Source organism: Coturnix japonica, chromosome 7 (genome assembly GCF_001577835.2).
Source record: "Coturnix japonica isolate 7356 chromosome 7, Coturnix japonica 2.1, whole genome shotgun sequence".
NCBI lineage: Eukaryota > Metazoa > Chordata > Aves > Galliformes > Phasianidae > Coturnix > Coturnix japonica.
The window spans coordinates 9,646,307-9,673,821 of NC_029522.1; the positions used below are offsets into that span (position 1 = coordinate 9,646,307).

At 38.9% G+C, this 27,515-nt stretch overlaps 1 protein-coding gene across 2 annotated transcripts in view; it reads left to right on the forward strand.

Annotated features, from left to right (window-relative positions):
- Positions 1–27,515, forward strand: part of SPATS2L (spermatogenesis associated serine rich 2 like) — a 67,884-nt gene that overhangs the window by 15,251 nt on the left and 25,118 nt on the right. For both annotated transcript variants that reach the window (XM_015868172.1, XM_032445712.1), the window contains exons 2-3: positions 2,083–2,143; positions 19,318–19,379. In XM_015868172.1, the coding sequence (XP_015723658.1) occupies positions 19,341–19,379 (39 nt within the window). In that variant the 5' untranslated portion in view covers positions 2,083–2,143; positions 19,318–19,340. The remainder of the gene's footprint in view (positions 1–2,082; positions 2,144–19,317; positions 19,380–27,515) is intronic.

Sequence of the window (27,515 nt, forward strand, 5' to 3'; positions counted from 1 at the left end):
GCCTAAAAGTACAAAAAATACAATTCTAACTTAAATAATTTCATGTAGTGACCAATTTTCATACTTGAGGCCACATCAGGAATGGACTTCTATTTTTGCCTCTCAGTTTAGTAATTAATATTTTGTTAAGTTCAAGAGGGTAGAAATTATCAGAAGTCACTGATCAGGGAAGACAATCTGTATATCTGTGTTTGAAGTTGTAAGCTTCCTCTCACTTGATTTCCAGTTCTTAATTTTTCACTGCAGTTGGAAAGGAATCTCTCCCACAACTTGTCTTGAGGGAGAACAAAACTGAGGTTTAGCAGGGAGTGTGCTAGGCTGGGGAAAAAAAGAATAGCTAGGATTTCTTAGTACGATAATGTGGTGTTTTAATCTTTTAAAATCCTTGAAATACCACCTGCAGACTACAGATGTTACTGGAAGGAGATAGAGACCCATTTTTGAATAAGAAATGCAATAACTACCAGACCTTTTTACCATCCAGTCTCAATTTAAGTTCTCATTAGACAAGAGGGATGCATGCAGTCTTATTCTCAGCCCTTTCTCGTGTCTCTTTGAAGGGAATAAAGGCTCAAGTTTTGTCTTTGTTTACATTAAAGAACAAATTGCTGGTAGGGCCCATAGGATGAGTTTTGTGCCAAAAACACACAAGTGAGTATGCTTCCCTCACCAGATTTCCTGCCCCTCTGTTTTCAGCTCTCAAATCTGCACTTGTTGTGTAGTTTCAACACCCAGAGCTTCTCTTTAACATCATGACATGTATGAATACTTGTATTTCTTCAGCGAAGCATCACATTTTAGATTGCTCCATTCATCTCTTTTATTTTGAACATAACTGTGATTCAGCAAGCCATGCAGTAATATGTGTTTAGATTGCAGTGAACTTCAGGACCTAAGCTGTCAGAGCCTTTGTTCTGGGATGCTTTGCTGGGTGAAGTGCTTCAGGAAACACTTGGCTCTTCCAGGTGCAGAAGCAATTAAGAACTTTCTACTCTGCTTTAAAATAAAGCTGGTGATTCTGATAGGACTTCCTTACTTTGCTATAATGTTTGTGAAAATATGTGGTTTCAAAAAGCATAAACAGTCAGAAATAGTCACATATTTTTCTAATGCAGATGGAAGAACTCAACTTGCAAAGGGAAACCATTTGTAGTGGCTTAGGAGAGGCTGATTTCAGAGACTGGTATGTTCAGAACTGTGGTGTGGTAATTCTGGGGTTAGCTTGAGGCTACTGAACAGATCTTATTCCTTAAGTGGCAACTAGGAATAACATCCTGCACGCATAGTTGAGTTTGCAGACTGACTTCTCTGTGCAAATGTAGCAATAAATCCTGTTTTTTTTTTGTTTTTTTTTTTTTTTTTTTTCTTTCCTCCAGCAATGAAATGAGGAAATCAGTTTCTATCCATCAGTGTATGGACGTGGGCATGTGACTGTTTTGTGTAGTTGTATGTTCTTAACTTTGGAAAGAGTTACTCTAAAATTCCTATGTAAGTCATCTGAGGTCTTGTCACGTGGGTGAGGTGCTGGTGTCACTCTTCATGCTTCACTTCGTTTCAGCTCTGTCAGTGCCCTTGAAATAATGATGTTGCTTATTAGAGGATTACACTGAAACTGTGCTGGTGGTGTTCAGAGTGATTGAATCAGTGACTCGTGAGTTACTTTATCTGTTGCACCTGCAGCCCTCTTGCTTTCCTAGGTAGAGCAACCTGCATTACCCAAAGTTTATCTTCATTTTCAGCTCAGGTTCTTGAATGTAAGGTACCACTCCAGTGTGCTGACTAGATTGAGTTTAAAATATGAGACTGTTTTTTGAAAATAAGCATTCTTCATCCATTTTCTGCTTTGGTCAATGTGTGGATGCTGACAGATGTCCATACCGGTTTTTGCAGGGCTTATCTGCACTGCCATACTAGCTTAGGTGATTGCTTAAGACTTGTTAGATACGTTCTTGACCATGCATGCAATACTCTCACTTAAAACAAATCTGTTCTAAGAAACCATCTTCTGTAAGGAGAGATCACTAAAGTAAACAAAAAGTAAGTTAGTTGGTAACTTTCTTTAACTTCCACCTGTTTTTGCAGGAGATACAGACCACTGGAGAAGACAGAAAAACAAGAAGAGAAACTGGAGACATTCACAGTGGTGAGATACCTTTCACGTTTCTCTTTGCAAATTGTTGTGACTGAGTTTACCTAGTTCTGTGCTGGAAACTCAGGTCACACTTTCAACCAATCCTTCACAGCTGAGTTCATCAGCATTCTTGAACTGTTCTACTAAAGCTGACTGTAATACAGTGTATCACATGCATCAGGAATGACAGAAGAGGGAAAAGAAATAAAAAAAAAAATAAAGAAAAAAAAGAGAGAGAAAAACAAAAACAAATGCAACAATTAAGAAGATTTTATTTTAATTTCTTACTTTGTAGCTTTGACTTCTTACAGAAGTACAGATTAGTGGCTGGGTATGCTCACTTCTGAATTGCATGTTTGTGTGATTAATAACAAATATAAAGTTTGTTTACTCATTGATTCTATCAGTTCAGAAACAACAAGCCAGGAACTTTAGGAGCTGCTTTCACCATGGGAATGCAGACTATTTAAACATCACAGAAGGTGCTTTGGTTCCTGTTTTGTGGAGTCTATCTTTCACTACTTCAGTTAAATTTCTTTCCTTTAGATTCTCTCTGTGTGTCACTAAGTTAATAATCTCTTTTTATAATGTCCCACTGCTTCTTCTCATTCTTTTGAAATTGGGCTACTGTGAAGCTGTAATGTGATTTGCAGCTGAAGGTTTTGTTCAGTTGGTATTTGGAAATAATCTCTCAGTTAATACCATCCAAGACCATGTTTGGAATGGGGGGGGGGAGGGAAGGAGGGAAGGGGTGGTGTAGGAGAGGAGAAATGGAGACTCTGATTACCTCTGTTCAGAGGTCACCTGAATCCAATGCATTTTGACACTTATTTTGAAGAGGACGCTTTGTTTAAAGGTATTAAGTGATTCCTTCTGGTACTGTGTTAGAATCAGCACATCTCTGTCCAGCATGTTATGACTCAGTCTGGTAAGTGGGCTTGTCACCTTGCCTTTCTATTCATCATATGTCCTCAAGGTTCGCCGGCTTGTTTGCAACCTAGGACATCTGGGTCGTGTTTCTTATCAATAACTTCCTGAGAAATCTTCAGTGGGTCACTTAATACCTCATTTTTAGATTAGTAAAATAACACAGCAATATTATTCTTCTGCACTTGAGCTTGGGTGTTTGGAGAATAAATCAATCTTGTACTCAGATGTTATTATAAAAGGCAGAAGGAGGACACATTTGCACATGTCCTACACATACTGTATTTTTGCAGTATTTCTCCTTTCTTAAGAATTTCTTTTGTAACTTTATAAAAATGTAGTTTCTACATGACAAAAGCATTTGGTGGTGGAAGTCTTAGAGTTGCTGAATAGATTGTCTTTTAGTTAACCTTTTAGCACTTCAAACGTGGTAGCTGTGAGCACTGTTACTTCTTCAAAAGGAGGAGGATAGATACAGGTGCTCAAAGTTGTTCCCACACATCTGCTGATCCTGAGTGTGGCCAAGCATGTGCTGAAATATTGCTTGCCGAACTACTTAAACTAAGTGAATCACTGAGTCAGGTCTTGACTAGACCTTGAACTGTCAGAAACAGATGACCTGTCTAGAGAGCGGGATACTTTGGTGGCATCTCTTCCCTTGTTAGAAATGTTACACAACGCAGGAATTTCTCAGAAGAGCTGAGCTAGTTTTCAGTGACTTCAATTAAAGATGGTAATTTCTCAGCTGTGCTTGGCCTTTCACATCAGAATAATGGCCTGGGGCTCTGAAAATAGGGAAATTGTTGCTGGCAAGCCACTGGAGGGCTAAGTTAGTGAACCAAATCTTGCAACTGGAGAGGCAGTGGTAAGGAGGTCAGTATATCCCTCAGGCTGATAAAGGGCTGGTTTTCTAGCTCTCAGAAACCTCCTGGTTGCTATTAAAAGATGGCAGGTATATGTAAATATTCCTTTTAGAAGTAAGGCCAACACTTCTAATTGGTTCTGAAAATATTTTCCTATAGTTTCTTTCTATCTTGATACCCATCAGTAAAATAATTTAGTAATAATATTATTTATCTTTTTACAGCTTAGCTACTTGGATGTAAAGTGCCATATAAATAAGTACAGAAATGATGGAATCTTGTGGACGTTGAATACTGGGGCAGGTTTTACATCAGACACTGAGTATAATACAGTATCCTGGCATGTTTTTTCTATATGACTTGCTTTAGAGTCACCCTCAGCAGCAGCCAAGCACTCACAGAATTGCTCAGTGTCTTTTCCACCCCACACTGATGGGACAGAGTGTGAAAATAAGAAAGGCAAAAGTGAAAAGATTCATGGCTTGAGCTAAAAATGGTGTAATAGGTGATGGAAAGTTGTGAGAAGGAGGGGAAGTAACACAAGGAAAGCAAAGAGGATTGGCTCACCACTTTCCACATGTGGACTGATGCCCAGCCTGTCCCAGAACAACAGCAACCTTGTAAACTACACCAAAAAAAGCGCCTCCACCCCAGCTCTTATTGCTAAGCTTGATGGTGCATAGCATGAAGTTATCCCTTTGACCAGTCTGAGACAGCTGTTTCAGCCCACTCCTTCCAACCTCTTGCCTGTCTTGCCTTTGTAAAGCTATGCTGGCTGTCTCAGATTACCTCCATATCTCACATGTGCCTTAACATCTCTTTCAGGAGGATCCCCTCCGTGATCTTCAAAGGCACAGGTGTGAGGCTGGCTGGCCTGTAGTTCCCTGGGTCTTCCTTTCTTCCTGTCTTGAATATGGGAGTGATGTTTCCCTTTTTTTTCAGTCACTAGGGACTAGAATTGGGAAATGTATGTGATATATCTAAATGTAAAAGTTGAAGGTGAGCGTCGTAATTCTCTGAGTGGACTTTTCACTCAAAAGAGAAATGTGGTGTTGCAGATTTGGGCAATAATGCAGTAAGTGTGCAACACAGTGAATCTTGAGTGTTTCCATAAAACCTACTATACAATTGTTCTTGGCTTTTTGTTGGAATCACTGATCTGAGCAAAAGTTTCCATGAATGCTTGGGAAAAGTGAACATACTAAAAAACAGCCTGTGGTGAAGACAAAGCAGAACTGCTTTTCTCCAGCATGTTCTGGAGAAAATACCATGTTTGAGATGGTAGTTTTTTGGGGAGGACAGTGGTTGCTTGTATATTTTGTTCCATCTTCAGAGGGCATGCTCTACTCTGAGTAAGTTGGAAGAAATGTTGGAAGAATCCTTAGGGCAAACGCCTTCTCTGAGGGCAGTGAGATGGAGTGTTCTGCCAGTATTGAGGACCAAAGCTGTGATTTATGCCCTGTCCAAAAGCAGGGTTGTACATGGGGATAAGGTGGTGAAAGGCTTATGCTGTCAGATGAGAAATAGAGTAGTTCAGACGGTGTAAAAGGAGTCAGAGCATTCCCTGTTTGCTGTGCTCAGGTTGTGAACAGGGTGGTTAGACTCCCTGGTCTCAGCTAATGACCAGAACCCCTATGGAAAATAATGATGGATAAAATTGGAACATGTAGTGTGTCAACATTATTTGGGAGCTCTGTGTTTCTAAGGAAGGCATCGACTGGAACTAGATTTTTCTGCCTTTGTAAGCTGCTTCTCATACAAGTGTCTCATTTTCATTTTTGGAGAGAAGAGTCCAAATATTGAGTTACTATAGAGCCAGCACTCTCTAGCCAATTCCTTGGTTCTGTGGATGCCAGCAGTAGGGCTCTGTTAACCACAGAATCTAATAGCTGTTCACTTCTATTGCTTGCAGGGCTGACCATTTTGGTGTGGCTAAATCGGAGGTGTTACTTTGTAGTTCTGACTGCATGGTTTGTTTGCAGTAAGAAGCCACTCTGAATGACAAGTGCTCTTTGTAAATGAAATGACAGCTTCAAACAAGGTTTCATGAAAGAATATATTGTCAAATATTTTAAAGCAAAAGCTCTTCAGGAGTCACCTTTGCCATTATTCGAGGAGACTAGGGGAATGAAGGCAAGGCATAACTGATACAAGGCCTTACTTGACAATAAGCACTGTCATCGGCTATTCTCTGAGTGCATAAACCACAGTAATTTCCTGCTTTGATGTGATGAACTTCTCTCATCTTAAGTTTTACTGTGATATCGGCTCTGTAGGGAGGAATAACTGGCTGATGGGGAATTCAAATGGCTTTTTTGGAGAAGCTTTGTTCAGCAGATGTTTCTGAGAAATGTTCCAGTTGCGATGAAGTAATACTTTTTTCCAACAAAAGCCCCATTTGATTGGAAAATTCCCAGCCAGCTCCATTTATTTTATGTCAGTTCTTACTGTTTACGGAATAGTTAGAGCAAGTTGAGAAGCTGAAAATTCAGCTTGCTTAGTGAGTTAACTCTGTGATTTGGCACCATTTCTTTGATAGTGCATAGTGCCTACTTGCAGTATGTAGGAGGTTGTAAGTGCAATTGTAGCGCGGATAATTAGCAGCAGTGAAACAGAGATGTAGGAGATTAGGCATATTTTCCTGTGTGCTACTCTTCTGAAGTGTGCTGGTACACGTTTGCTCAGGTAATTTGGGTATGGAATCCATCAGTACACCGACAGTTCCAATTGATAGCGTGCAGCTGGGAACTGCAAGTAGTAACGTAACCAGATGATTCTGAACACTCGATCCCACAGAGTAAGCATGTTACTTTATCCTACAAAAGTCTCCTGACTATTCCTTTGTAGAAGCTCTGGACTGATGTGAAATGAAGGTCTGTCTGATGTTACTTGCCCATCAGGACTGTCTCTGGCCAATTAAGAAGTCTGTACTTTTTTTTCACTTTTATTTTTTAGAGCCTCTTCTATGCCTGACTAAATCAGGGCCTCAGTCCATGCGTGTCAGGCAAGACCTCATGTGACACTGACCTTTGGAAGCATAAAAGTTCTCTGACTCACTGATCATCAGTGGGAGACTGTCTAAGGTGCCTTGGCTTCTTTTTGCTGATACTCAATCTGCATACACTGTCTTTACTTATACATTAACACTGATTTGTCTGTGAACAATAATACTTGAGTATCAGTGGTTTCAACTGGAAAGAATAACTGTTTTCTTGTTGTAAACAAGGTGCATTTCAGTACACTGTAATAACTGCTTATTTAGTGTGCAGTGGCGAGTAGATGAAGGGCCTGTTTAGACAATAAGTAATTATAGGTTGGATTATTTAATGCTTCTGTTCTTGTTGTTTTTTCCAGGGATACCTTTTGTTAACGTTGGAAATCAGGATTTTCCTTGGGGGTAGGAAAGTGAGGGAGGAGAAGCAAGATGTGAGTAAGTCTAGGAACAGCAGAATACCAGTGGTATTGTGGCCAGTATAGGGTGTGACTGTGGGTACTGTAAACAGGGGAATGCTGCTGGGTCTGCATCTGTTTTCACATATGCATCAAGTCACTGTAGTAGAGAAGTTTATAAGGATTTTTAAGTAAGTCGTGTTTATATCTACAAATGTCTGTGTACATGATTTAAATTAAAATAGTGTTTAAGAAAAAACTTGCATCTTCTTCAGAGGAGCTGTGTAGTATGAAAATGAAAGGCTCAGGATTCTGTCTTGCAAGATTCAGACAGCTCTGACATGTTCAGATTAAATAAGTACTTAGCTTCAAGCATGTGTATAATTCCAAAGGTTTACATACACTTTAAGCATTCTTTAGTCATCCAACACCTAGATGCATGAGATTTCTTTAGGACTTCCTTGCCTTCCTTTGAGTATTTGGTTTTATCTGAACTCATCAAAACATTAGGGAGTACTTTCAGAGCTCTTTTGAAGTTCTTTTTTTCCCAGACCTCACTGTAAACTTGCTGTTTGTCATCATGCTTCCCTGCATGCTCAGCCAGTGAGGTTCCAGCAGCTGTATCCAAAGCACTGTGCCCAGAGGATGTTTCTCTGAGCGTGAGCTCTGCTGTGCAAGTAGTGGATGGAAGACTACATACATCCTTGAATTTAAAGGAGTTGCTCCAATGTGTGTTTGAGCATCAGCATTGCGCATCTAGCTCTTTGGTGACATCTGAACTGGAGAGAGGAAAGAGCATGAGTTAGAGCACTCAGTATAAAGAAAGCTGAGAGGTGAGTAGCTCTGGGACTTCCTTTAAAATTAGGATCTATTTGCAGTTGACAGCAATTCACTCTAATGATCACACTACACAGGTTAGTGTAGATGTGGAAGTTTCTTAGCATTCACATTTGTTCCACTGTTTGTACTGTTCAGGCAGACCATTGTGTGAGAGGAAAGGTACTCTGCTACATTTGATACTCTGGTGTTAAGATACTCTGCTGTTATCATTCTAGCAGTTCACGTTTGGGCAACCACAGATGCAAATTAGCTAACACTGTCTCTTGGAATGTCATTCTGAGATGAAGTATAAGCTGACATAAATGACTACTGATGATTCAAGTGCCTGGCAAGAATGACTTATATAACATGCAGTGTGTAAGGACTAAAAATCCTCCTTTCTGGGAGGAGAGGGATTGCAGGAGGTTCATGGCAACACAGAGTTCAAACAGCTCATATTTTACAACTTCACTTTATCAGTATATTTGGCAAGATTCATTCAGGCATTTGAGGGAGAGCAAGACTGTAACGTTTGTTTTGGCTAGTATTGCTGTGGAAAGTGAATTTTCTCAATCTGAAATTCTCTTTCCAGTTTTCCCCACCCCTCTACTGTGCATACACTGGCTGTGTAGTTAAATCCAGATAAAACTAGACTTGTCTCTGCTAGTGAGATGCATGTAATAAACCCAGGAATTCTAGACATGTTCAGTTTATGCTGGATGAGAGAGTTGCTTTTCAGATGCTCCTCTAGGATGCCAGCCAGCAGAACACAGGCTTTAGGCCCTCATCAGGGTTGCAAACAACACAGTGGTGTGATAAATTCACCACTGTTGTGGAACAAGGAGGGAATGGAGTCCCTTGGCGCAGTCCCTGCAGCAGAGAGCTGTAGAAGCCAAGCAGGTCACTACATCCTCCTGAGCAGTCGTGGTAGTTGTGCTACTGATGGAGTGATGCTGGGATTCTTTCCTTTGGAGTCCTGGAGTGGGACAGTGCCTTTGCTGGCTCTTGACTGGTGCTTTGAGGTAGGTTTGAGGAGAAGATGAAAAATACGTAATTCCTTTTCACTTCCTTACAAATAATCTAGGAGTTAAAGCACAAAGCACGCTTCTAGTGTTGCTACAGATGGATTTGGAACAAGCGTTAGATCTTCAATTCTTGTAGGCAGGTGATATTCTTCTATTACTGGATTGCCGGATGAGTTGTCACGGTCTCTTACATTTGAGCTGTATCCCTTTGTATAAATAAACATTTATGTGAGGTACTTAGAGAACAGGGATCATTCTTATAGAAGTTCTGATTTTAATGAGTTGGTGATTCCCTACTTTGAAACAAAAATTCAGTGTGTGATGTCCCAGCTTAGTATATTCCAACATTTCTATGATTTATTTTTTGTTTGTAGTTTATTGTAGCCTGTTGGTGTGTGTTTTCATAGGCAACAGAGTGGTGTCAGAAAAGAAGGTTAATGGAAGCTTTGCCATCTCAGTTTTGAACTGAAACTTCATTCCACCAGGACGCATCCGCAGTAGTTAATGTAAACCTGATGATGGTTGAGGTCAAATCAGATCACATATCTCAGCTAGGACATTAAACCAAATGAGCAAGAAGTCCAAGTATGTGATGGTATGTATACTGTCAAGAGTCAAAGAAGAAAACTCTGGGTTTTAGATTCGTGGCACTCTGCTTCAAATGGCATACAGCCATGCAGCTGTAATGAAGGGCCAAACTGGGACCAGTTTGTGCCAGAGTTGCTTGGCTGTTCACAAGATACAAGGCTGATCATGGCTTTCATATAATGTAAATACCTTTCCACATGAGGGTGTGGTACTGTATAATAAGACTCCATTCCAGAAATCAGCGTTTGTTAAGATCTGAATTCCCGGTTTTTTCTTCAACAATATTGCATGTGTTTTTGTGATGTTGCCAGGTGTTTAGAATGCTACTTATTTGTTAGTTAATCGTGCCTATTATTGTTCTTGACAAATTAGTCATACTGTGAAGTGAAACAAATTATAAGTGTTATACTGTATTCATTGTTTCCACACACTACTGAACTAACGTGCCTTCTTAGAAGAATGGTAAAAATGAACTGAATTTCTGGTGTCTGATGTTTAGTAAAGACTTCTTTAGTTTTTCTGTAGTAGAGTATTTTATGAATGAACATGCCTTCTTCCTCGCTGGCTTGTCTGAACAAGAGTAAGGAGTGGAAGATCAGCTGTGTATCTTCATCTCTATTTTTTCCAGCAGTACAACAGAATGTTTTGGTTTTTTTTTTTTCCTCTTTTAATTTAATGATAGCATTAGTACTACTGTGATTTAATATAAAAGCAATTTAATGCAAGTTTGTCAAGTGACAGAGTAAGGAAAGTCAAGAAAGGGAAAGTGAAGCTGTTTGGGTCACAGAGCTTGTTCCCACTCCCAGAGTAGTTGGCTGCCATCCTCTGGTCTGGGTGAGAGGTTGTAACAGGCCACAAAAAAATCAGGCTGATTGTGTGTTTGTGTTGTGTGCTTTTTAATGCACAGATATAAAATCTGAGGTAACAAATCAAACATCTTTGAATGAATGAAAGGCACATGATGGCCATCAGGGAGGAGCAGTGTTCATATCTCATCAGTGTGAGTAGTTGTTTACTCCCTGTGTTTAGTACAGAAGGTGACTGTAGGTGTAAAAATGTGTTTATGTGGCTATGAAATACGTATGCTTGTGTCATTAGGAGAGAAAACAGCTTTATTGCAGTTAGAGGGTAGCTAGATGGGGAAGGCTACTGTCAAGTGATGATGCTGTGGTGATTCTAGCAGGTGATTTAATTTATTTTTTAATTAGCTTTTCTAGGAGTGTGTGTGTGCCTACCTCTCCTATCTTAGCAGTTAGAGAATATCGTCTTTGTGCTGGTACACATCTGTTGCAGCATGGATACATTGCTATGTACAGGAATTTCATGTGTCCTCTTCTGTAGCCTGATTTTCCATCTATATAGTTTGCTGTAACTAATGCAGAGTTGACCTTTTGTCAATATTTTGATTCAGGTAACTCATATGGCAGAGCTTTTGTTTGTTTTGTTACCAAAAAATGCTAAGGGCGCAGGCCAACATTTTGCAGTGTACGGGAGAGGTGGATTTAGAATTGAGCCTGAAGTATTAGTCAGAAGAAAAATAACTTATAATGGTTGATTTTTAGAGCATAGTAACTATGCGTTAGACTAAATTTCTTCTTGAATGGATTGTTCAGAAGTACAAGAAAAGATCAGCAAAATGTTACCACTTATCTTCTTTTTTTTTTTTCCCTGTTATCACAAATGCAGACATCTATTTTACAGCTGGCTGAATTCAGCTGCTCATAGAATCATAGAATCACAGTGTTGGAAGGGACCTACAAGATTATTTAGTCCTCCCTTTACTATACCTACAGAAAACCACTAAACCATATCTCTTAGCTCCTTAGCTCATTGAGTGCTAAGGCACTGGACAGATTGCCAAGAGAGGATGAGGATGCTCCATTGCTAGAGGCATGCAAGGCCAGGTTGGATGGGTCACCTCTACCCATGGTGGGGGAGGTGGAACTTGATTGTCTTAAAGGGTCCCTCCAACCTAAGCCATTCTGTGATGGGATAGGCTCAGCAATCAAAGGCTGTCCAGCAAGATCATGTGGTAGGCCACAGTACTTGCTAATTTTTAACCATTTTGTTGTGACAGTGGTTGGATCCCAGTGTTGCTGTGATGTCTGGTGGAGGTCTCACCGGTGCAAAGTAGAGGAGCAGGATTACTTTCCTCAACCTTCTCACCACTCTTCTTCTGTTGCAGCTCACGAAATGTCTGTGTCACTGATGAAGATATTAAAGAGCACTGGTTCCACTACTGACCCTTCATGAACACCACTTGTCACTGATATCCATCCAGACATTGAGCCATTGATCACTGTTCTTAGGATACAATCTCACAACCACTTCCTTGTCCATCTAACAGTTCACCCATCAAATTCATATTTTCTAGTACCAGACTCACCTCTATGTTTTGCCTCATTACAGCAGAGAGGTCCGTGGATTTTTATGGTTTTAAATGGCAAAATTGAGTTCCTGATACACCTTTGCATACTTTTTGAACTTCAGTATCTTGCTACCTATTTCCAAGCAAACAGTTTGTACGGTTGTTGTATCTTCAAGACATCTGCTTCTTTCTCAGTCTGCCATGTCAGTCATCTCAGAAATCCTCAGGAAGGAGGTGGTAAACAGTGGGGGAGCACAAACCTGTTTTCTGTTGGAATCCAGACTTACATGTGGAATCAGTGAAGAATCTGATTTCCTGCATCCTGTTTACAGCTCTGCAGCCAGTGGATTTCAGGCAGTGTGGTAACCATCCATAATCGGGCTGCCTTAGCTGAGCAGAAGGGAGATCTGCTGCACTCTGTAGTTGAAATAAACACAACCTCTGTAGTGTCTGTGCACTTATGTATCTAAGTTTAAAGAACGAGATACTGAAGTCCTCAGATAATGAATTTACCCAAACACTTAAACAGCCTGAAGTAGCTAAACTAAACTACTGTAAAACAAGAAATGCAAAATGAATGTGTAGTCTGTTTCTGGGTTAAGCCTTTAGGAAGGCTGAAAACAGTACTAGAAAAATATCAGCTCTGTGTTAATTATACTTCGTTCTTTTTTCTACATATCTTCACTTTGAACGTCACAGAAAGCTAAAAGCTGCTGGGAGTGTGCTTGTTAATATGTTCTAGGTGCTCTTGAGATCATATATATGTGTGTGTATATATATATATATGTATATATGTATATATATATATATACACACACATATATATGTGTGTGTGTATGTGTATATATATTTTTAACCAATATATATTTTTAACCAATCTGTTTATCTTCAGAAACTGGACTATAGAAAACAGAAAATTATACCTGTTGCTAGTTTCAAGGTAATGGAAGCAAGTACTGAAATCTCAATTGTGGTTCTTGTAGTTTTGGCACAACTAAGGGCACTGAGGTTTTGTTACCGACAGTCATGTGTGCACTCATGTTTGACCTTGGATGTGGTGAGAGAGTTTATCTTCTACTATTTAAATAGTCCAAGTGAAAAAAATAGACTAATTCTTTTCTCAAATACTTGAGTTTTAGCATTGTACTTCCTTTCACTTTTGCTAGTCTTCCCTTAACTTAAAAATGCATGAGAAAGGTGTGCTTATCCCAGCACTCATCTGCCATTCTGGAGTAGCACCTATGTAATGAAGTCAGACAATGAAGAAAGAAGGCCGTGTATTTCTGACTGTGTTAGATTTGTCTTTACCCAGATCATGGGGAATTCTGCAGACAAGCCAGTGTAATGTAGCACGTATGGGATAGATAGAGATCACACTTAAAAAGGAAGTGTAATTTTGTAGCAGAAGTAGGTATGCAGAAGATGAAAGCAAACACAGGCTGCTACAATCTCATTAGATAAAATTGAAATTACTTTTTTTTTCTTTAAGTTCTGAAATTGTGATTGCTTTGTTCTACCTGTGCTTTATACATCAGCTTTTTGGATCTGGGGTGTTTTAACTGAACTACTTGGAAATGAGTAAATGATCCTTTAGTTAAAAAAAAAATAAAATGAAATCTACATTCTAGCATTGACAGACTTCACGATTTTGTCTCTTAAATATGTTCATAAATTCCAGTTTCTGTGTTAATGTGAAAGCTTTCTCAGTGATTATGCATAGTAATGTTTGGTAGGGCTGATAAGTTTATCAGCAGTGAGGCTGTCTCCTGCTTTATGTTGCTGTACTGTGACTCAAAGGGTATGTAGTTGTGGAGTTGTCTGACTAGTGAAGGGGAGAGGAAGGCAGTTTGGGAAGAAAACTGATAAAGGCATTTTCACATTGCTGTTTTGAACTTGGGAAATGTTAGTCACGAGGTGGTTGTAGGAAATTAGCATAATGAAGGGAAGGTCTGGGTTGGCACAGTGTGCAGCAGGTGGCTGCAAAAACAGGTAGAGGTTTGAAAAGAGTGGAGAAGAGTCAGGTCGTTAATACCTGGGGTTCCTGTTGTGTAGGGGGTAGCACTACAATAGGAAACACTTGAAGTGGGCAGGTAAGGACATACTTTAGTGGTGTAGAGGACTTTGCTCATCTGTAAATGTCAAGATGGGAAAACCTTCTCAAACTAGCTTATTTCTTGACATTTTATGGGGGGATTTCTCTTCCTTATTGCTGAAGATAAGTTATGTCTGCAGTGTTGGAAGCAGTGGAACAGCTGTTACACTCTGTTCTGTAGAGCTTGCTACTGGGGTGTTTTGACAAATGTTATCTGTCTGGCAACACTGACGCTTCCTGAAGCTCATTTTCCCTTCTGTGTATTAGTGGGAATTTGATTCCTTTTGTTTGGTTTTGTTGGAGGAGAGAAGAGCATATTTTTGCTTTTTCTGGTGTTGTTTGTAAATCTGAAGTTTAAATGCAGCAGGTGTAATTGTGGGATTATGCAGCAGGGCAGGGCACAGACTCATTTCCCGATTCTCTGGTGCTTGAATGGCAGGCAACCCCACTTATGCAGGACGTTTCACAGAAGGAGTTTGGCAGCTTCACCCCAAGGCCTACCTGGCTTTGTGAGTGACAGATCCCAGGAGGTAGAGTTGGCTGAAAGATGTCAGGTGTTCTTTGGAGGCTGAACAAAGCAACAGTTGGACTTCTGAGCTGCTTGAGGGCAGAAAAAGAATGTCTACAAAGGCTGGGCAAGCAGCCATGTGCCCAGCGGGCTATGGCAGGTGAGCTCAGGCTTCTTGTGCTGCAGTGGTTAACGGCCATGCCTGACTGCCTGCCCTGCTGGATGTTGTTGCTTGCAGTAAAGTCAGGAGAACAGAACATGTGCAGCATTTCAGCTAGCCATGGTTCAGTTTAACCATAGTTTAACCTGTGAGGAGCAATTGATTGATTTTGTAGAGCAGAGAAATACGTTCTGGCAGACTTAATCTAATCTGCTCTGCAGCATTCCCTTGAAGTGCCACAACTGTATTTTTCTCTTGCTGTATTGAAACACTTCAGTTTACAAGGTAAGGTATGCCATCTCCTTTGCAAGTATGTAACAGGTATAAAAATAATGCATTTCCATCAGTATTTGAGGTCAGGATGTAACATGCAATTGAGAGCCATCTCCTATTCTAGGAAACACATCTGGAAATTGCAATCAGAAATTAACAACCTGTTTAAGAACAGAATTCTCTAGAATTTCTTTTGTCATTCCTTTGTTATGAAAACTTTGATGTGACATTAATTTTTCAAGAACACAAATATGAGCAAGAGATGCAGAGCAAGACAAAGCATTTAAGAACCCTTTGTACAGTATGTTTTATACATAATATGCTTATGCACAAATTTAGGCACTACAGAAAATCTTTTGTAACAGATTTTTCTGCAGCCATGTTTTTGTGCCTGTATTGACATGCATAGCACTGCAGTAGCTTTAGAATGCAATTGTGAGCCATATTCTGATGTTGCACCGTTCAGTCATGAAGAAGCTTCTCTGAAGTATTACAGATCAGAATGGAGCTGTTCAAATTTAGATCCAAGCAAAAGCTTTTTAAAGCAAAAGCTTTAAAATTTAATTGGGACTGTTTTTGTGCATGAAATTATTCATGTGCTGTAATCTTTCCTCATAGGATTTAGAAATGCAGCAACTTTTCAATATGGGATTAAAAAAAAGAGGGAAGAAGTCAATTGAACGAATTGATTTGTTGTAATGAGAAAGCCAATTAGCTATCAAATATAGTGGCAGAAGATATTTTTATAAATCAATGCTATACTGAGATTTCAATGCATAGTTTGAATGTTATGTAACTAGTAGTGCTGGGCTGTGAGTTATATAAAGGAACAAGCGTTTGATGCAGGTTATTTCAATATCTGCCCTTGTAGAGGGTGAATGGAAAATAGCTCCAGCTCAAATTTAGCATCTTCATCTTGACAGTCATAATATGCTTGTTAATGAAAAATCTGAACTTTAGAGGAATGACTGTCTTTGCAAAAGCCAGTGCTTTCTTAGTTCATGATCCTGTGGAGGGTGGGTGGGGGGCAAGGAGAGGGAAAGAAACACACCTGTTTTTTGAGGGTGTGTTTTGTGTGGCTTGCCCAGTTCTGATACAGCCTGCAATTGTAAGTCAGCTGAACCAGCATCAGATTCATCAGTGGAAAACGATTGTAGTAATACCTGGGGACGAAGCAAAGGAGCAGCAAGTCAACTCGGGCAAATTGTTGTGTGACTTGTTTTAAAGTGGGACGGAGCATTGCTACAAAGATTAGATTTGGCTAAGTGCTGCTCCTGCGTGGTTTAATCAGCACATTTAATTTAAATTGGATGCATTATTTTGCTTCTGTGTTTGAACTAATGTGAACTGACAGGTTTGGATTTTTCACTAAGTAAGGTAGCAGATTAATTTGCTCCATACAAGATGTAGTTCTACAATGTACAGTTTTGGTTCAAAATTGGAACAATATGCTGGAAAAGTAGAAGTTGAAGATTTAAGGTGATGAATATTTTCCCATTATGTGTTGGTTTTTATGTAGTAATAGTTTCTAGAATCAGAGGGGTTTGTTCGCTATGAACCTTGCTTTACTCGTTTTCTGTGGTGTGTTTCATTCATCCCAAGAATTTTTTCTAGTTATTTTTTCCTGTTGTTTCTCTTGATGCTTTGTTGGTTGATTTTTTTTTTTTTCTTTTTTTCTTTTTTTTTTGTTGTTGTTGTTGGTTTGTTTGTTATTGTAATTATATGTATTGGTTTAAGTGTGTGCAAGAGAACAGGCTTCCATTCATCTGTCTATAATATTGCTGGAGCTGCTAGATAATAGGTATGAGGGCAAACAAGTAAAATGACTATTCATTAAAATATTAGCAGAGAAGAATACCAGTGCTACACAGAGCTTATAAAGGGAGTGATTATAGAGCTAGGTTTTCCAGTCTGCGTGGAAATCTGGTGGCCTATGTCTCATGCTCTGTGCCCACCTGGCATGAGAAACAGCTGACAGCAGATATAAAAGAGAAGCAGGAAAATCATAGAATCATAAAATGGCCTGGGCTGAAAAGGACCATGATGATCATCTAGTTTTAATCCCCCTGCCATGGGCACGGTCATCACCTGTGAGACCAGGTTGCCCAGAGCGACATCCAGCCTGGCCTTGAACACCTCTGGGGATGAGGTATCCACAATCCCCTTGGGCAACCTGTTCCTGTGTGTCACCACCCTCTGAGTGAGAAACTTACTCCTAATGTCCATCCTAAACCTCCCCTGACTCAGTTTAAAACCCCTTGTCCTATCACTATTAACTGATGTAAACAGCTGTTCCCCCTTCTGTTTATATGCTCCTTTCAAGTACTGGAAGGACACAATGAGGTCTCCCTGGAGCCTTCCCTTCTCCAGGCTAAACAAGCCCTCTTCCCTCAACCTTTTTTCATAGGAGAGGTGCTCCAGCCCAAAATGTTATAGGGACTATAGATTGTGTTAAGTTAACGTGTTAAATATTGGAAATTGAGTTGTCCCAAGCTTATATTCCATGTAGTCTTCCTACCTGCTTTCTCCTGACATTTTGTAATTCTGCTGTCATTGGATGGGCTTCACAAAGAAACTAATTCAAGTTCTTTGATTCTTGATACAAAGCAACAACAGTGAAGTGTGGGGTTCTTCTAATCTGAAATTCTTTATTAGGTATATGCTAAGGCATTAGTGACCCAGTTTCTAGGAAGAAATCTTACCAGATATGCAGTGACTCTTGAGCTCTTCCTTTGCAAACTGGTTGTGCCACTGAATAAAGTCAGATGAAAGGTATGTGCTTTGTATAGACAGATAAAATGGATTCATGACACAGATGGCAGGAGGGACCTTACTCGTTTCAGGCTTTTTTTCATGACTCTTCTATAAAGGTTACTTTTTTGTTTGTTTGTTTTTTTCTCTGGCACCCTTTCTGTGATGTCTACTCTTCAGACTGAAACTCAAACATCTATTCCCTTTTCTTCTTCCTGCTGTCTTTTTCCTGTTTACCACAAAGTCTTGTTACGTTTGAAAATGTGCTTCCTTGAACATCATACTTTCAATTAAAAAACATGTGCATAGAGAAGTAAATATAGGTACTTATATCATGTTAGAAGTTTTTATAGTAGAAACATTTGCAGTTTGATCGCCTCCAGAGTGCTATGTGCCAAAGCTGGAGTTAAAGGAGGTGTTTTTTTAAGTGCATTAAGAGATTTAGAAGAATTGTTGGAAATATTATCAGTCTACATAGCAGGAGAGGACTCAAATGTAAAATGTTTCAGCTTAGTACATTGGAAAGAAATAAGATTTCGTTCTCCATTTATGTATGACAGTTTTTTCTTATCAGTGTGCAAAAGAGCTAAATTTAGCAACTAAGCCACCTTTATATCATTGACGTAGTCTTTGATTCTTCATGTGTGACTCAAGTTAAAAGTGCGTAAATTCAAGTTTCTCTTATTGAAATCCAAGGGAATTGGTTTTGATTGAAGCAGGATTAGGCAAGTAGACTCCCTTCTTTGTTAATTCTTCATCATGTGGTATAATCTGTTATGTGGCTGAGTAACTGGAAATAGGATATCACAGGGTTTCTTAATCATGTACAAATTCCATTATGTGCCTATATTTTCAGACCAGACCTGGAGATTTAACCATTCAGACCTTTTTAGCTTTAATAATGAAGCATGTGGTTAAAACCTTTAATTAAGTTCTGAAAAAAATTAACTGTGCTGTACTCTTTTGCCTTGTGGCACTTTTAGCTGCTTTTTAAGATGGGATCTTCAGGAAAGTTTTCTGGCAAAAATAAGATAATGGGAGAGCAGATGTTGAAGTCTAAGGTTTTCCTCTTCCTTAAACCTCAAAGATATCAAGTAATAATGAATGGAGTCCAATAAACATGGATGGGAGAAGCATGGTAGCCCTCCCATCTCAGTTCATACTTGTGAAGCACTTTTAGAATATGTGTGTAAAACCAGTGTATGGGAAAGTGTGAGATTTGGGCTTGTTTGGGGTCTGCTGTTTGATGCTGTTTTTAGTTATTGTTTTTTGGTTGTTTTTGCAAGGCTGAGCAGGAAAGGTAAGTTTTCTCAAATTTCTCCAATACTTAAATACAATTTGTATTTGTGTACCTTTGTCGGGTTGGGATTAAAAATGGATCTCTAATTTGTTTGGTTTTTTTTTTTTTTTTTCTTTTCACAGACAGTATTCTCATAAGAAGAGAGATGGCAGAGATCAGCTCTCCAGTAAATATCAAGGAAAAGGTGGGTTCAAATAATATTACAGTGCAAACCAAAATGATGTGGCATGCACATTTCAACCCTGCTCCTTCAAGGACTGTTCCATACTGAACTTTAAATTAACTCTGAGCATGAAGTCACGTATGCAGACAGGTATTGCTAGGATTAGAGTATTAATTTTGGCTGATGAGGATACTTCCTAGAATTACAGAGCCTGAAAAGAGGAGAAGTTCTTTCCTACTTGAGTAGGAAAGAAAGTTATTTAAGTGAGAAAGGGATCTGATTTATGCTCTCTTGCCAGGATACTGTAAATATGTCTGCTCAGAAGTGCATGAGGCCTTTATATTTTAGCAGAACTTCTAACTGCATTGTCTGTGTGTGCGTATGTCCTCTCCATAACATGGCTACTGTAAGAGCCTTGTGTGGCCTTTCAGAAGCATTAAAGGATCTAAAGCACTTAGGATTGTGGCTTTGCAGGCCACTTGTGTATGAAGTGCTGCAGTGCTGGGCATGTATTCTCAAAGAAACCTTACTGTCGCTGTAGCCACCACAGATACACAGCAGAACCATCTAAAAAGAACCTCGTGCTTCTAGAATAGTTTTTTTCCTCTGCTGTTTAGTTTTCAGATAGGTCAGGAAATCTTTTTAAACTCACAGCAGGAAGCTTGTATAGAAATAATCTGCCCTGGGGATATTCCTCACTTATGCAGATGGGAAGCGAGGGAATCTATCAAGAACAGGAGAAGAAAGAAGTAGAAGTAGGGAGAGTGTTGAAGTATAACACAATGTTGTATTTTAAAAGAAGTTAAGGTTTTGAAATGTTTATAAAATCAGGTTTTGTTTTGTCTGATGTTTGGGAAGATACAGACCTATACATTTAGGAAGCTCAGAAAAAAGCTAATGGATTCCTTGAATTGCTTGTTAAGCATGTACTGGCTCTCAGTGGCAGATTCTAAGGCAGAGTGATGTATGTGAAGGGCCAGAACCTAATTCTGTTCGTAAGCCCAAGTTTATTCAACTATGATCCTGAAACAAGGTTTCCTCAAGCTTCACATTAACGATGTTTTCCAAAAGAAAAGTTACAAAGTGTTGTTACTGCCCCAGGAAAGGAATTGCCAAAGAAACAGTATAGCAAATGATGATTTATACAAGTAGTTCAGGCGGGAATGAGTTCATACTGTTGAGCTCATCTTTCCCTAATTATTCACTTTGCTTTCAAAAGGTTGTAGAACTTTTTTGCTTTCATATTCCCTAATGGGAAATGGTCCCTTTCCTTATGCACTGCCCAGGCACCTGGGGGTTTTTGAGTCTTTTTCCTTTCATATCTGTTGCAAGCTGCTGAATGAATTGTTGTGATTGAGGATTTGCATGTTACCATGTATTTTTGTGAAGTGTATCTTCCTTAGTCTTTAGTAACAGCCAGGGTTTAAATATTGAGAGCGTGATGGATTTTGCACTCATTCTCTAGTGCCAGACTAAATCACTGTAAAACTTAAAATGCAATTCAGCAAATCAATTGAAGATATTTTTGTTTGCTATGTAGCTTAATTTCTTCAGTTAGTTAAGTCAGTTATACAAGTGTGGTATTTTATAGATTGCCTGATTGTCTTTTGCTAGTTTTAGAATGCAGAACTGCAGCAGGACTTTTATGCACTGTATAGTATTTGCTGTGTGAAGTCTGAAATCTCTTGGTTGTATCTTAAAACTAAATGCTCATGAGCACATACATTTTAAAACAGGTAGATAATTGAATCAATACATACTTAGTTTTTCTTTTAATTGCTGTATTTCCCACCATCATTTAATGTCACTAAATCCATATGCCAAGCTTAAAATCTTGGTTACCAGCAGTTAAATCTTACTGCAAAATTACTAGGTTTTATTCTGAAAAATACAGTCTAATAAGCTACTGAGTAAAGGCTTAGCTACTGAACAGCATGAACTTCATAATCTATATATTTCTGCTGAAGAACTAGCAGGGTCAGGTCTGCCATTTCACCTGGACAGTTCTGACTCATTCTAAAGCTAAATTGGCATGGCAGGACATAAAGCATCCATTCCACAAATCCAATTTGGTTTACAGCATGGAGTCTTTTTGTATTAGAAGCTTCTGAAGCCATATTCACGTTATTGCAGAGCTGTGCCATATAAATACAAGCACAGGGGTGAACAGATATGCCTTTCTGAATTGTATTTAATTGTATTTGCCCATAAACTGCTAAAATATAAAGGCCTCATGCACTTCCGAGCAGACATATTTACAGTATCCTGGCAAGAGAGCATAAATCAGATCCCTTTCTCACTTAAATAACTTACACGTACAGGGCAAAGCAATAATGCTATGAAGCGATTGTGCTACAAAGCATGGAAACAGTGAGTTCAGTGTTTCTTTTTATTCATCCTTTTGGTGAATGTTTTTGGGAAACAGCAATGAGTTTTATAAATTCAGTTACTTATCTGAGCTCCTTCACCATCAGTACAAATACAATCAGTTCTTGTTTAAAAGAACAGGATAGAATGCAATTCCTCCCCAAGCCTTCCTCTTTCCTACTTCAGTGCTTGCAAATGGTAGCATATGTAAGATTTCGATCCTGCTAGGACTTGACTGAAACCTTTTTTGTTTGTTTGTTTTTGCAAAAGTAGAACTCAGCCTTCTCTGTAAGTTGGTCACTGTTTCTCTGTAACAAATAATAGTTGGTTGATTGTTTTTCTTTTTTAAATAGTGGTATCTCCCCATGTACTTTCCATGATCAGCCTCTAGTTCCTGAAGGAAGTAGAACTCTCCCACTGCTTTAAAGGAGACATACGGATGAGGCAGACATTTCCAGTAATACTGACTGAAGTTAGAATACTCACATCTGCAGTTTTTATAAAACCCTACCCCTAATCTGAGTCTTAAAAGAATGTTAATACTGTACTGATACTTGTGTAATTTACTCATAGCGTTTCAGTTGAAATAGTTCATAAAGTCAATAGGTTAAGTATTTTATTTTATCTCTTTCCCCACTTTTTCCCAAAGAGAGTAACATAAATATTGGCCTCTGATGTCAGCCTAATGAGTGTTTGCATAGTTGGCAGAGACTTCTGCAGCTGTGATGCTCATGTGTGGAGCCAGGGTTGTTCTAATTACCATATTTTCATGCACATGCTCCACAGAATTTCTGAAATAATACAAGCCCTGTGCTTTAACTGCAGCAGCTGGGGTTACAGTGACAGTGTAGTTAGTGCAAGGAGTTTACCATCAGGATCTCTCAGAATAATTTCTTCTGTCATGGCCCTTCCTTTACTATACCATATAAGATATCTTTTATCTCTCTTGCTCCTGATTATCTTCTTTTGTACCTTAGAATAATGTATATGAGGACTTTTTTCTGCTAAGGGTTTTTAAAAGACTGAATTATAAATTGTTCAGGTCATGTATTTACAATTTGAAACTTTCTGTGGATTTAAGGATGAAATTGGTCAAACTCATTGGCGTAAATTCAGAATGATTCTCTAAATTTAATGGAATTATTCAAGCATTAACTAAGTGCACCACCAGAAAAGGTGCTGAGGTTCTGAATGATGACGGCCTCCAGATAAGAAGCAATTGGAGTGAAGAATATGAACAGCTTGTCATTTCCTGCAGCAACTGGAATGTCTTCATCCAGCATGAGGAGAGTGAACTCAAGGCATATTCCCCAGAACAACCATTCACCTCTCACATGTGGCTTATAGTTTTGACTCAATGAAATATTGGGAATTGTCCAAACCTCTGAACTTGCTTTTGGGACCATTTTTTTCAATTGTCTTTTTTGAATGAGACCTGGTGTCAACTGGAATAAGCAAAATACTCAAATGAAAATACTCTTCTTGGGATTCTACTAGAGGTGAAGTTTTGCTGCAGTTTCACAGAGAAGTTTGCTGCTTCATTTTATTTTCATTTCAAATGTTAGAGCTGTAGGAACAGACAAACAGATTTGTTCTATTAGCTGCAAGAAGAAAATCTTATTCTCATATACTCTGGAGGATTTTAGTGCCGTAACTGTAGTTTTCATAAGTGATGGGCAGCAGCATGTAAGGAAATAGTAGGATTTGTTGTGCTAAGAACATAAATAATATTTTAAAACTCTTGTACTAAGAAGCAGTCCAATCTATGATTTCAGTAGGTCTCTTTCAGGCTGACCTTCACAGCTGTTTCATATGCATGTGTTGATGTGAAAGGACTTAGTCCAAAGACCAGCAAAGTTGGTTAAAATGAACTTTTGTCATTTGAATGAACTATTTAACTTGGGCTAAGAGTATTATAGAATTAGATTTCTAAAGAATACTGCCTTTTATTCAAGTGAAACAGGTCTTACTGAGCCAGACCCTCTTTATGTATAGTTTTTCTTTTAAATGTGTGTTATCAAATCCAATTTCCATTTCATTTATTTATAATTTAGAGCAGAGGATGGTGCAGGACACTGTAAATCCAAGATATTTGCCCACACTTCCTGCACTAATCCAGTAGAATTTGTTTTGTGCTTATCAGGGGTAAGTGATTTGAAATGTGATAAACAGGGAATGTAGCAAATAGTTACAGACCTGATCAAAGCTGTTATTTTGCTCAAAGGGCAAGTTAAATAGAAGTGCTCAGTGTGTCACAATGAACTAATCTAGTTAGTGAGGCTTCTGGAAGAATGGGTCCTTCATAAATAATAAGCTGTTAATTCAGAAAATTCTAACTGTATTTATGAAAAATGTTCCTGCAGTCGTTTTTCAAAACCTTAACTGTTTCTGCCGTGAACTGTTCTGAAAACACATTTTCCTGTTTAACGTTGTCAGGGTATCTGCTAATGCAGAATTACAGAAACCAGCAGAGCACTATAGACAGCTCTCCTTCTCTTGTCCTCGTCCAGGATTTGGGTCAGTCCCAGCCAGAACTGTAACCTCAGCCCCAGCCTGAACGGTAATCTAGGCAAACTGTAATCTAGGGTTTACACTGCTACCTGTCCCCAGCTCCAGTGAGTATGAGCACCATATATGTGCTCATAAAGATCTACTGCTGACACAGGAAAAATAAGTGGGATCAGAAAACATTTCTGTGTTCTTTTATAACTGCACTTGAAAAATGAATTTAGCTCCTGCATAGAGAAAATCTGGTGAGCTTAATAGCTCATACCAAGTGAAGGTGGATACGGGTTAGTGTTTGTAACCAAGCGTGAGTAAAAGTATTTAAAATGAGTATGTGACCATAATAGTGACTCACTTCAAAGGGATTGGAGCAGCTGTGTTCAGGGGCTTCAGAACAGCCGTGAGCTTTCAGCAAAGAAGTTCAGTTTGTCGCTATGTCACAAATATTTAAACAAATTCTCTGAACCCCGGATATATTACTTATTCACCAAAAACATCCTCTTTGAGATGATGCCAAAGGGGAGCAGATGGGTTAGAGCAGCAAGCAGGCAATGCATGATTACATGTTGCTACAGTTGCCTGGGAACCATCTGAAACTTAACAGAAAATCTAAAGGACTTGGATAAGTACACAGCTTAGTTCTGGGTGCGGAGTAGGTGATGTGTTGTCGCAACTTCTCACAACTTTGAGGCAAGCTGTATTTCTTTTCAAGCCTACTATGTCAGGGAGCTCTCATGAGATAAGTGTTCACTAGGACTTCAGGTATGTAAGATAATACCATGAGCAGTTAAAATTTCAGTGTCTCCCTCTCCTCTGTGCCGTACTCCTCAGAAATAACTTGTTACTGAATTATTATTTTTTTTAAGCAAATGAATGCTAGGTGAAATTTCATGTGGTTGAGCAGTAACCGTCAGAAAAACAGTCAAACATGTCTGACCAAAAGGAATCAAGGGTTCTGCTTTTCACGCTCTTGAGCATACATGGTAGTTTTCAAGATAAGGGCCATGTATTTTTGGTAGCTTCAGAGTAGCTTTTGTAAACTCGAATTTTGAACAAGCCTTCTGAGCAATAAAGCAAGAAGGAAATGAGTTTTCTGATAGGACCACAGAAGAGAAAGCCTAGGACTGTGACTATTGCCAGTGACAGCATTTCAGCTAATGCTGATGTTAACTGTGCAATTATTTGTGATTCAGAATATATGTCTCAGAATGCTTGTCTAGCACCCTAAATGATGACACATTCTCTGGAAATCCACACTGGATAAAGACCTGATGATTCAAAATTGTTAAGAGTAGTTGACTTCCATGTAGTCTGGTAATGTTATTCTAAGATCAGGTTTCAGTTAGTATGAAAAAGCAATCTGTTCTCCCCCATGCACAGGGAAATAAATTTAATGTTCAGAGTTTGTTCTTGCAGACTGTTAGGTATTAATACAGTATTAATTGTGTGATAGGATGAGCTTCTTTGGCTCTTCTTTTTTTAAAAAACATATTTAAAAAAAATATGTTTTTTAAAAGGAATTTCTTTATTGGTGAGAAGTCATAATGTATTCAATTATTCCAGTTTCAGTTTGTGTTGAAAAGGTACATGTTCTTAGTAAGTTTAATTACTAAAACTTTAGGGAGATATTGGATGTATATCCAGCCCTGGGATACTGACCTGTCAAACATTAATAAAAATGAGCTATATACAGCTATCTGGATTGAAGAGTGACAGACAAGCAGTAGGAATCTTGTAAGCAGTTAAGGTGTGTAGCTGTACTAGCTAGAGGACAGGGGTATCAGCAGGCCGAGCAGGTGAGCCAGTGGAACCTGGCATACAGGCATTGCATGACTCCAGCTCACATTCAGCCCTACTCTGTGTATCCTTCTTGTCAGCTGGTATTTGTCAAGTGTTCTTGCAGCTTAGCTGCTGTTTGTTGTAGATTTTGTGGGGCTTTTATGACCTTCAGCTGTGTAAGTGCATTTATGTTAGACTTATGCTTTTGGGAAGGCTGTCGACCTCTCCCTTCAGTGTTCTCTTGTATATCCCTATGTTCCTTTTGAGAAATATATAGGACACATTTAGCATGTAGAAACAGACCTCAAGTTCAAACGTAGAAATCTATGCAGATTTTTGAAGCTGGAGTAAGAGAACTAAGTGATAGAATATTAGGGGACAGTAAGGTTCCTATTTCTGGATTAAGGCTGTCATATCACCTTGTGTTCCTCAGTGTGTCCTTGTCTTCCTGTCAGGTAGGCTGTTAGGTTAGAATCTGCTGCTTGCTGCCATTTGTCCATTATTTTTGGATGCTCAGAAACCTCTGACTTTTTTCACTGCGTACGTACAACATTTCCAGTTTATTCTGGATGAAATAGTCAGTGCATATGTTGGAGACATAATGTCTGACGCACGCACATCTGGCCGACTTTGAAATTCCAGGGAAAAAAAACATGGCTAGTTTATTTCGTTTTATTCCCCAGAAGTTTTTAGACAAAATATTTTATTTCAGAGCAAAACCTTTTGTGATTTTTCTGCTGTTGTAATTCTGGTTTTATATCTGCTTTCGTTGTTTCAGAACAGAGCAGTGTATGTATTGTTTTCTTAATAGAGTATCCTACAGGTTAGAAATTCTGCTTTTCATCTCTTTTGTCCCAAATAAGTCACTGCAAAAGTCTGAAAAGCAGAAGCACCAATAATCAAGGGAATATCCGTACATTCACAAGGGAAGCCAATTGACAGTGTGTTAATCAACCTCTGGTTTGGATTTTCCAAAGTTTAGAATGCGAATGCTTTACTGTACAGTCTGATATTCATTTGCTGAAGAGTGTTCTTACAGAAATTCTTGCTTTTTAGAGAAAAAAAAAATGTATATCTTTTCTAACAGACAACAAAGGCAATTGGTTTTTATTGGCAGTAAAACTATAGAGCTCTGCTGTATTTAAATGCTCCCCTAAACTGATTTTTTTTTTTTTTTTTTTTGTCCAGCTAAAACAGAACTGTGTCCACAGAGCTGGTCACAGGCATCATATCTTTTCTCTGTATTAGTGAATGTTCTTCCCTAAGAGTCTTGTTTTCTTGTTTTTGTTTTTTTTTTTGGGGGGGGGGGGGGGGGGGGGAAGTCTCCATAAGTATAACATGTTCATACCTTTTCAGTGTCTGGTTGTAATACTAAGGAGATCAAGAACAAATTAGCCTTTAATTTTTATTTTTATATTAATCAAAAATTTCCAAACCACAGGGTGTGGCAGGTTGCCTGATCCATCCTGTGGTCTTGGCCTCATTTTGTAGTTTCCATATGCTTCT